This window comes from Lupinus angustifolius, chromosome LG16 (genome assembly GCF_001865875.1).
Source record: "Lupinus angustifolius cultivar Tanjil chromosome LG16, LupAngTanjil_v1.0, whole genome shotgun sequence".
Lineage (NCBI taxonomy): Eukaryota > Viridiplantae > Streptophyta > Magnoliopsida > Fabales > Fabaceae > Lupinus > Lupinus angustifolius.
The window spans coordinates 16,461,401-16,473,819 of NC_032024.1; the positions used below are offsets into that span (position 1 = coordinate 16,461,401).

The 12,419-nt window shown below is 27.8% G+C and overlaps 1 protein-coding gene across 1 annotated transcript; it reads left to right on the forward strand.

Annotated features, from left to right (window-relative positions):
• Positions 795-4,459, forward strand: LOC109329042 (galactinol synthase 1). The gene is made up of 3 exons (XM_019562705.1): positions 795-1,223; positions 2,692-3,147; positions 3,895-4,459. The coding sequence occupies exons 1-3, from the start codon at positions 882-884 to the stop codon at positions 4,120-4,122; spliced, it is 1,026 nt and encodes a 341-aa protein (XP_019418250.1). The 5' UTR covers positions 795-881; the 3' UTR covers positions 4,123-4,459.

Below are 12,419 nucleotides of genomic sequence, written 5' to 3' on the forward strand. Positions count from 1 at the left end.
TAGATCATCAAAATGGACACGTGTTTAACATCCAGTCAACAAAATCATCATGTTCCAACGGAATAATGATCTTCTCTATTAATGAAGAAATAAATATAGATATTTTCCTTTTTTTAATAGTAATAGTATCGTTTCATTGTAATTAAAATAAATTTGTCATTAGGTATTATATTTTTCTTTACTTTTTGATGAAATTGTCTTTCGATTAATAGAGAGGTCCTAACTCATTCTAACTTAACCACAAATTACCCACCACCTCTTCTTCGAAAAAGATTTTCTGGTAAGATCTTATTTCTCAAAAAATTTATTTCATAACTAATTAAACTTCATAAAATAATATTAAAATTTAATTTTTTTATGATTTTTCTTTTTAATTGCATGAAACTTTTTAATTGGTTTGGAACCTAAAGTAAGATATGATATCCTCATCCATCTATAGTACTAGAACAAGATAAGTAAATCATCACTTTTTTATTTATATATTAAGGACAAAAATAATATACTATTACATCTCAATGATAAAAGTGTCAAATCACGTTATTTTTCTCTTATTTTATGTATATTTATCTCTCTAATATTGAAGAGGATGATAACCTCTCTTCTTTATGAGTAAGACTCATCTACATTATTGGACAAAACAATTAGATTTTATAGTGTATTTTCAAAGCTAAAATAAATTTATAAATATTATTATTTTTAGTTTTTGGTGTATTTTCCTATAAGTCTCTTCTCTCGGACAATGGAGACGAGTCTGGCTAGTTCTTTATATATTAAATACCCACCGTTCTTTCTTCTACCTTCAACAAAAAATAACTCTCTTCACTATCATATATCTCTATCTTCTCTTCAATCTTATATTCTAAGCTAAGAACTTTTAAAAAATGGCACCACCTGAGATTACTCAAACCATGGCTAAACCATCTTCTACTTTCACCAACAAGCCAAAAACACTTCCACGTCATGCTTACGTCACATTTCTAGCTGGAAATGGTGACTACGTGAATGGTGTGATTGGTTTGGTGAAAGGGTTAAGGAAAGTGAAAAGTGAGTACCCTTTGGTTGTGGCGGTGCTGCCAGATGTACCCATTGACCACCGTCAGATGTTGGAGGATCAGGGCTGTGTTGTCCGTCAGATCGAACCGGTTTATCCACCGGAGAATAAGGGTACTCACTATGCTATGGCGTATTACGTCATTAATTATTCTAAGCTTCGTATATGGGAGGTACTTATATTACTTTCTTTCTTCAATTTTTTACTATTAGTAGTGTTATTGGACTCCTATCTATATATATATTAGTAATACTAGAAGTTTAGGTACACAGATATAAAATCTTACTAGATTTTATATATTGTCGTATAAAGGTATGATTCTTGTGGGCAACATCTCGAAAGAGACGTTAATAAACTCCAAACAAGAAGATTAGTTTTTGGTTATACAAAAATAAACATTGAGAATGCGAGTCAAAATATCTTTTAATATTTTAAGAGTGTAACATTTATATATGTTAATGTAAAAATTTATACACAATCAATATTTCAATCATTACACAATTAATATATTGTACATCATTTATTTGGATTAGACTTCTCTCTATTAGGAAGTTTAGTTTTTTCCTTTAGTTTTAAAGGTAAAATTGTGTTATCATAATAAACTAATGTAATAACATATCACATTTTCTATGTTTTTGATATCACTTATCTCTCCGGTACTGAAAATGAGTCGATCATTATTAAATATAAATCATTATTAAATGATATAATGAGAATATATAAAATTCTTGGTATATACATTTTTTTTTCTAGGTATTATATCTTTTTTTCTAGGTATTATATCTTAAAAGAAGGTTACATTTAATATTCTTGGGATCATATGTTTTTTGAATTTTTAGGTACCAAATTTGATACACATAAATTTGATGGGATCATTCTAAATTTTTGAATAGCAAATTACTATACACAATTTTTTATAAAAAAAATTTAGGGACCCAAATAGTTTTTTACTTTTTTATATATATATTATTCTCTCTCCTTTCTTTCTTTTAACACCTATATTTTTAGTCGTTTGTTTTTCTGGGACGTGGACTCTTAAGATCTACATGACGTGGTTTCTTTTTCTCCTTGTCTTTTTATTTCTATATTTCTGCAGCATGCAAAATTCTGAACAATTGAACCACATATACTTACTTTAGATTGATATATACTATAAATAAAAGTAGTAAGTTATATTTCTATTGCCAATAATATAGTGTTATACTAACAAGCAGATTAAAAACCTGGGATGTGAAAGTAAAGGATATTTTTTTATAACCAATAATATTTCTCATGGAATAATATATGATTGAGATAAAAAAAATATTTATTCTAGATTTATTGCAAGTTATTGATGGCTAAGGGAGTGAACAAGTTATTAATTTTTTTTTAATGATGTAACAATTTCTCATTAGTGATTATCTTTTTATTTCACTTTTAGAGGTAAAAGTATTATCTTAAAGGTTCGGTAGATTTTATTTTCATTCTATCAATAGTTTACTTTCATCGTAAACTATTATTCACTTATTTCATTCAATACTCAAATTCAATCATTCAATGAAATTCATATTTTCTTTCTGTTCTTGGTTCTTAACGCTCATCTTTTATTTGATTAGTGTCTTTATATTAAAACTAACGAGGTTACTTGATTGGAATTGCAGTTTGTAGAATACAACAAAATGATCTACTTAGATGGTGACATTCAAGTGTTTGAAAACATAGATCACTTATTTGACATGCCAAATGGTAACTTTTATGCTGTTATGGACTGTTTCTGTGAAAAGACATGGAATCATACCCCACAATACAAAATAGGGTATTGCCAACAATGTCCTAATAAGGTACAATGGCCTAAAGAATTGGGACAACCACCTTCTAAGTACTTCAATGCTGGAATGTTTGTGTTTGAGCCTAGCATGGACACTTATTATGACCTATTGAGGACCCTTAAAGTTACCCCTCCTACACCATTTGCAGAACAAGATTTCTTGAATATGTACTTTAAGGACATTTATAGGCCAATTCCCTTGGTTTATAACCTTGTTCTTGCAATGTTGTGGCGTCACCCTGAGAATGTGGACCTTGATAAAGTTAAGGTTGTTCACTATTGTGCTGCGGTATGTTACTCTAACCTATCTTTGACTAGCAAGACTATAAATTGCATGTACTTACAATATTGGTTTAGTATCCTCTCGAGTACTGGAGAGAGAAATATACGATAAAACAAAGGAAAAAATGATAATGATATGACATTTTTACCCTTTAAATAAAATGTGATAATACTTTTACCTCTATGTACGTACAAAAATAAAATTAATAATTTATATCTTAAGTACTTGAGATGATTCTTTTCATACAATTTGTGAATTAAGTTTTAGGGTTTTAATTATCCTAGCCCAATGTTTTCAAATCCTGAAACTTAATCTGACCTACTATGTGGGAGACTCGTGCATCATCTATTTTTTAAAGAAAAATAGAGATACATGATCAAAATAATAATGTTTCTATTTAAATTGTGATGTGACTCGGTTTAAAACCTGAATTAAAACCTTGTGATTGTAATTGTAATGCTATAATACTAATCTCTATAAAAAAAAAGTAAAACCTTGAGTCTATTTTCATTATTACTGTCATAACATTGAATATTATTAGAATCAATGACAAATAAATATCACCATAGGTACAAAAATAAATTGCAAATGATAATAGAATCAATGAAAAATTGTGTTACAAAACAAAATAAATTGCAAATGATAGTAAAATCAATAACAAATATGTGTTACAAAATAAAATGGAATCATAAATTTATGTCCTTATTTAAGAGCATGAAATCATAAGGTTAATATGTTTATTTTTTTGTTCAGGGATCAAAGCCATGGAGGTATACAGGGAAAGAAGAAAATATGCAAAGAGAGGACATAAAAATGCTAGTGAAGAAATGGTGGGAAATTTATAATGATGATTCCCTTGATTACAAGAAATCATTGAATGTGACAGAAGAGCCAAATGATGGTGTTGACATTGAACCATTCTCAAAGGTTCTATCAGTGGTTGGAAAAGTTCAATATGTAACAGCACCTTCAGCTGCTTAGATTCAACTCCATTTGTTTAGAAAATGGACATGTAGGTGCAATGGATGCATGGTGTTTATAGTAAAATACAAGAAAGCTTTTCTGATTTTGTTTTATATTTGCTTCTTTTTTTTGTTTATATATAATGGTTTTTTTGGGTTAGTTTTTTTTTTCATTTTTTTATTATCTTTGTGTCTGTATTAAGGTTGATGGGTATGCATGTTTTGTATATGAGTTTGGCTTTGGTCTTTCTTTTGTTTTTCTTTTTTGGACTTTGCCATTGTAATATTGTGAGGCAATGTTTAATTAATAAAAACAAGGAAATGATGAATAAAATGACTTGTTGTCTTTATTGTGTGAAGGGCTTGTCTAATGTGAAGTATAAGGTTGTTTTTTATATTCATTGGTCAATTTAGAAAGATGGATTGCTTGGAAAAACAGTTTCTCTTTGATTTGTTATTTCAAATTAATGAAAATATATTATGATGATTGAAATTTTTGATATTTATTATTATTATTATTTTTGTTTTATTAAAATTGGTTTGCAATAACATATTTTATTGGTTGAGAATATATTTTGGTTTTAACTAATTTCTGAAAAGGTAAAGTGAAATGGACTAACGACAATTATCTTTATTCTACATTAAAGCGAAGGTTTTGATTATAGAAGAAGTTGGATGTTTCTCTTTTGTGAGCTTCCACATCATTTTAAACCAACTTTTCAATCATTGTTGATCTATCATTATATAGAAATGCATGATCATGCTTCTTCATCTTTCATTAATAAAGAGGTTGGTCTACTATTTTTTTTATAGATTATATTAATAAAGATAATTACAGTTGAAAAAATAAAAAAATAAAGCAAAACAAAGAAAGACAAGAATCGATTACACATTGAAATTAAGATAAGATATTGGATTAGAAACCTTCCCGAGAACTTTCCGTAATCTGTTTGCGAGCAGCTTAGCCAGAATTTTGTACAAACAACCAATAAGGAAGATAGGTCTATAATCGCCCACCTATTGGGGATTGGAACTCTTCGGAATGAGACAAATGAAGGAAGAGTTGACACCTTTGGAGATTTTACCATTAACATGAAACTCTTGGATCATAGATATGATATCATCCTTCAAGATATTCGAGAAGGCTTTTATGAATTTAAAGTTAAACCCATTAGGCTCAGGACTCTTGCCACCATCACAATCCCAAATAACATTTTAAGTTTCCTCGTCATCAAAACTTGCAATAAGAGAATCATTGGCCAAAGAATCTAATTGGCGGAAGGGAACACCATGCAAAGTCGGACGATTTCTGCTCTGTTCTGTAAAAAGATTCTCAAAGTGATTAAAGATCAATCTAATGGCCTTGGATATTGAGCCCATGAATAGAATTATGATGATTCCTACTATTCATAAGACCATGAAAATACTTAGAATTAGAGTCACCTTCCTTAAGCCATCTAGATTTGGTCTAGTTAATGAGGCCATATGAACATGCCTTCTTCACTTTTCATGAATAAGGGTGATCTAGTAAATGAGGCTATCACATAAAGATATTTTGAAGATATATACTATATATATATATATATGAGGAGAGATCCACTTACTTCAAGAGTAAGTTTTTTAAATTTACTCCTAATCCTAGCTATCAATTCTAGAGAAATTCAACGATTTGAATTAATAAATAGATCTAAACCATTAGATGTTCATAAAATTGATGGATAGGATGAAGAGTAAATCCTCACTATATATATATATTCTTACCTTAAAAACAAGAATATCTTATTTTCACAATTTGATTTGAAGTGTGACTTTCATTATCTAAACAACAATCTCGTTGACTTTTTATGAATATAAGATGTCTAGTATCCCAAAATGAGATAGAATGAAGATTATTTACTCCCATAATGATAGTGCAACTCTAGGTTGAACATCTCTTATGTTTTCTTAATAAATTTTCAACATATGAAATTGTTATATTTGAGACATTAATGCCTAAATTATTTCCAACAATAGATCACCATATGACATTATAGGATCTATATTTGCTTAGATCTACACAATACTTTGTCAATAAGCAATAGTAGAATTAGAGTCGATGTCCCAAATAAACTAGTAAAACTATGGAGTGAATTAATAAAATCAAAATATGAATAAAATGGACATATCAGCACAAAGCAGTACTTTAATTCATCTATAAAGATGCATGAATGAAGAAAAATCTAATTGATTATATGAAACATTCAATTAAAAGTAAGTAATAATAACAGAACAAATAACAATTCTTTAGTTAATTGTTGGCAATAATTCTTTTCGTTCTTAGCCAAACTTTAAATTTAAAAAGCGACCAATTTTTTATAATACACATCTATTAACTATATAATAATATATATTTCTTCCACAATATCAATTGTCACATATCACTTCCTCCTTAATTTTTTCTCTTCTAAAAGACTTCATGGTACTATTATGTGTTTACACACTACATAATCATATTGTATTAAATATAAAATAAACTCATTTCACATCACTACTTGCCACATTTCACTTCATCCTTAATTTTTTACCCTCCTTTAATTTTTTCTCTTTTAAAAGGCTTCATGGTACTACTATGTACCTACACACTACATAATCACATTAAATTAAAATGTATATTTTGATATATTTTAATAATTATGAAATATATGATAAAATAAATTCATTTCACATCACCACTTGCCATATGTCATTTCATCCTTAATTTTTTATACTCCTAAAGAGTCTCATGATACTACTATGTACCTACTCACACTAGATAATCATATTTTTATAATGTATATTTTAATAATCTATTACCTATATAATAAAATAAATTTCTTTCATATCATCACTTGCCATATGTCACCTCCTCCTTATTTTTCCATCCTAAAAGGTTCCATGGTACTACTACGTACCTTCACACACTACATAATCACAATTTTATAACGTATTTTTAATAATCTATTAACTATATAATATAATAATAAAATAAACTATTTTCATATCATAACTTGTCACATGTCACTTTCTTCTTAATTTTCTCCATCCTAAAAGACTTCATGGTACAACTATGTACCTACACACACTACATAATCATATTTTTACAATGTATATATTTTAATAATCAATTAACTGTATAATAAAATAAACTCCTCCCACATCATCACTCCCTCCTTAATTTTTCCCCCTCATATAAAGGACGTCACGGTACTATTATGTACCTACACATACTACATAATCATATTTTTACAATGTATATATTTTAATAATCAATCAATCAAATAACTTTATTAACTATATAACAAAATAAACTCATTTCACATCACCATTTGTCACATGTCACTTCCTCCATAGTTTTTCTCTCCAAAAAGGTTCTATGATACTACTATGTACCTACCACTCTACATAATCAAACCTATGAGTTGATATTAATTTAAAATAATATCTCATATAAAACAAGTTACTTTTATCTTGTATAGAAGGATGTACATTAAGAAAATGAGATGTTTTAGGAGGAAAATTTTTAGTTGAGATTGTTACTTGTGACACTTATCATGGGGTGACATGGTGAAACATTTTTTACCCGTACATTCACATTGTTAAAAACACATGTGTCACTCGTATTATCGATGTAAGTACAATTTTATAAAATGATTAAATGTTGTTATTATTATTACATTATTAAATGTTATTATTATTATATATTATTATTAAATAATATATTGTAAATGAACAATGAGTATGGGTGTAATTTTATCATGTGTGGGAGGATGTACGTTAAGAATTTAGGGGTGTAATAATATGTTGGGTAGTCAATTATATGAAATTTGACATGAAGAATATGAAATTCATTGTTTTATTATATATATGATTCTTAATGGTGTTGATATTGCAAGTATATGACTTTTGAATATGTCATAAGGGAGTTTATGACAATTGTTTTATTGGTATTTTCTTTGTAACATTTTTAATAGGAAGTTTCACAACATCATTATCATTTATTTTCCTTATGTATTTGAACATGTTAGATCATGTGAATGCATGAATAACATTATTAACCACGGGGTAATATATATGTTATTAACCATTTGAACATACAGATAATATGTGTGCTCTTAATCATGTGAATGCATGAATAACATACGTGTTTTTAACCGTAGGGCAAAATAATCTAAAAAATAGTTTAGAATGCCATATGCTATGCCTAACTTCTCTGCCTTTCCAATTCTTGAATCATGAGAGTATAATAAAAATTATGTGGTTACTTATAGGGAAGTTGTTATGTTTACCTATTAAAAATAGTAATTATTAAAATAAAAACTTAATAGTAATGCCATAATGTATGATTGGTTAAGGCATATTTCTTTAACATTGCCATAATGAATAACAAAACAAAGTTATTCCTTAAAAAAAACTGAAGAATGAAATGAAAAAAATGAAAGCAAACTTAGAAATGACATTAACCTACAAACTTATAAGAAACACATGATTAGTCCATCACATAATGTTGCAATTAGGGTTATTTGGATCATAGTTCAGTGGTGGTGCACTTGGTCATGTTAGAGCTAGGAATCTATAAGGATTATGTTGGAGGATATATGAGTACTCATGTCCTCTTTGTTGGACTTCATCATTCGGGTACGGGTAGGGTTCCATGTTTCAGTACTTATAATTATTGTTGAAGTCGGAGTTTGAATTTAAGAGTGAGAATCCACTTCCACAATAATTTCCTCTCCCAACGGTATTTTTTCCATCCACAAGACTCGAACCCGAGTTCTTGTTTAAGGGGAATCAAACATGTACCAATTGAACCAACATCCGTCGGTACTTCCACAGTAACTTGAATATTCATGTCTTCCAGCTTTTTGTAAATGAATTAATAACTTGTTTTGATCTATGCTCCCTGAAATGCGAATAACCTCTAGTGTTGCATCAATGCTATATGATACATCTACAAAACAATCCAATTCCAATGAGTAGTAGTAATAAATAAAAAGATTAAGTAAAGACCAATAAAATAGAAAATGATAATTATTACTAATTGATGAGCATATATTTAAAAATTTGTAACCTTTGATATGCTTAATTACTTTTGTTAAAGATTTTTCCCATCCACGAGATTGTGTGTCCACTTTCACCTGCATGTACAAAACAAGAGTATATAGGTACATTTACCATTTAACCAATATAAGAATAAAAATTAATAACAATATTTATAAACATTCTACAAAAAAATTCATGTATGGACTCTACCTAGTCTAAGTAGAGCCCATAAGATTCAAATGAAATAGGAAATTTTCTAAACTTATTTTTCCTACTCACAAGATTCAAACTCGATATTAATTAAGAAGAATCGATCATTACCACTCTAAATAAACATTAATAATACATTTAAAATATCATTTGTACCATTGGGCAATTGATTTCCATGGATTGGTAGTAGAAGAACAAACAAGACAAGGAGATGTTGGCACAAACTAAAGTTGAATATGTTGTTGATGAGACTTGAAAATGTAGAATGTTGAGTTAAAATGATTTGACAATGTTGCTATTTATAAACATTTTACATTGCCTAGAAAGATAAGAAAAGGAAACTATTGCTCAACTTAGAGCTAAATTATTATGAGATGTTAAAATGTTTTTGCACATTTAGGTAAGTATATTTGAATATAATTTGCTAGCAATTGTAGACATGAAACATTCATTTCAAAAGTAATTGAATATCCTAATTAGCCAATAAAAAATAGTCATAACTAAAAATATATAAACATAACCCACACACTTAAGATTATCTTGTAGAATAAATTTATTAACATAAGGAAAATGCTGGGAAAGTTATTTACTGGTCATAATTCCTCAGGTTCTAACTGGAAACTTCTTTAACTAATTCTAAGTAAATGAATATTGAAACGGTTTAAAACATTCCATTAAATAATTGTGTATAGTAATTGCAAAAACGTAAATTACCAATATAAACAACGTAAACGTATATTACCAATATAAACAACTTTAGGTAAAACCTGTAGTTAAATGTTTGATTATAGAATACATTACAAGGTTTTTCTAACATAAGGAAGATTAATACTGCATATGATTATTCTTCTCAATAGAGCTTTAAATTATTTATCATTCTAAATTTAAGTTGAGACCAAATAAATTTATGTTTTTAATCAAGATAATGAGATAGAGTACATTATTTGACTTTTGAAATCCTAAAGTAGTGCTTGTGTACACAATACACAATTTTTTTTACAAGAAATACTCTAAACAATTTTTAACACAATTTTCCCCTTAAATGCTTCAAAATGATTTTTATTTATAGTTTTTAACTATATTAAAAACAAATAAGGATATAGTAATTCAGGATTTTTTATTTCACTGATCATAGATTTTTTTGTGTGCTAAGCTTGTTGGTGAGGTTGATAGGTTTTTTGTTTTAGTTTAATATTATTGATACATTATGGATGTAATATTTTTTACGCTATCAAACAGAAAAAATAATTTACAAATTAACGGTGTAAATTTTTTTATACTACTAATATATTATTCACTATTTTATTCATGAGTTAATAATTCATTAAGTTTTAAAGAAAAAGAATAAACATGAATATACATTATATGACGTATTAATGGTATACAAAATTACACTAACTAACTGTACATAAAACAATCACGAATAATAACACTAGTTTTGATAAGGAATGACTTAAGGGTAAAAATAGATTAGGTCAGATTAGACTTTGCTTTAAATAAATCGGTGTTATATAGCATATAAGAGTCTGAATCTAATCTGTTTGCATGTTTAAAAAAATCAAAATCAAGGTCTGACTTATTTAAAAGTTTGGTCTGACATATTAACTTATTTAAAGGTCTGATATACTATATGGTCATGAAATATGCTACCATATATATATTTGAATGGCCTAATAGGTCTACTTTTTGGTTAGACCCATCTAACTCTAATAATTAAAATATATTTTTATATTTATATTGAAATTACATATATAATAATATTACTTATATTAAAATAATATAATTTTAATATTGTTATATAATATAACTAAATAGCCCAAACTGTTAAGCTTAATATGTCTTTTCAAATGGCCAGAAGCTTGACCTGTTGAGCTAAATGGACTTTTTTAAAAAGCTTGATTTAACCTGACCTAGTATTTCCCTTGGTAATAGGCCTGTGATAGGCGACCTAACCTGTTTTTACCTTTAAGGAATGTGTCCGCTTAATGTTTTTCCCATATTTCCCATTCTATTTTTGTTATCACCTTGGACTAGGGATGACAAAAATATTCATCCTATGGATATCTATAAAAATAACTTATGGCTGATGACGAATATCATGATACTCATATATTTATAAATTTAATTTTTAATTAAATATTTTATATATATTTTATTTTTTAAAATTTTATATTTATATATTATATCTATACTACTATATAAAGTTAAAACACTACTAATAGAGCAGAGTATTTAAATGATTGAACATGCATAATTTATATTCCAAAATTGCCCTCTTTTATAGCATTTCCCTTGGAACTTATTTTTGTTTTGTGCTTATGTACTTACCTTTTTGAGTGATGAACTAATACATTTTGAGTTCGTGACTACTCTCCCTTACATGAATCAAACACTTAATCTTAAAAATTTAATGAAGTCTTATATCACTAGACTAACGTCATACTAGAAATCTGAACAATAAAGGATATTTTCACCTTCTTTGATACCCCTTTAAATTTATTCTATAATTATTGATCAAAATTTATTTTTATCACAATAACTATACAAGGATTTTCTGCCTATAAATTGGTACAACACTCACATACCAAATTCCAAAACTCCATCAAAAGCAAGAGTGAAGTATCATGGTCCCTTCTTTCACCCTTTCCCTTTGCTTGCATTGTTCCTTTCATTTGGTGTGTCTATTCAAGGAGAATTTTTCAATTATCTGACATTTGTTCAAAACACCCAAACCCTATCACTAGCATTGGTTACACCCTATTTCAGTACAAACATAAATAAATAACTTATGCTATAATCAAACATTATCTTAAGGTTTCATCTTCTAAAGGTAACAACTTACAAACACGGATTACTATGTTACTCATTTTAATTTGATTTTGGTTTATGAATTATGAATTTGTTCTAATTTTGTAGTAACAATTATAGATAATGGAACAAGAACTCTTTTCAGTACTTGGGGTTGGAAGGAGACAAAAACTCTTTTAGCTTTGATAAAAGTTTATTAATGATCTGGTGCACGAAATTCTCACCTAATGGAATCGTAAG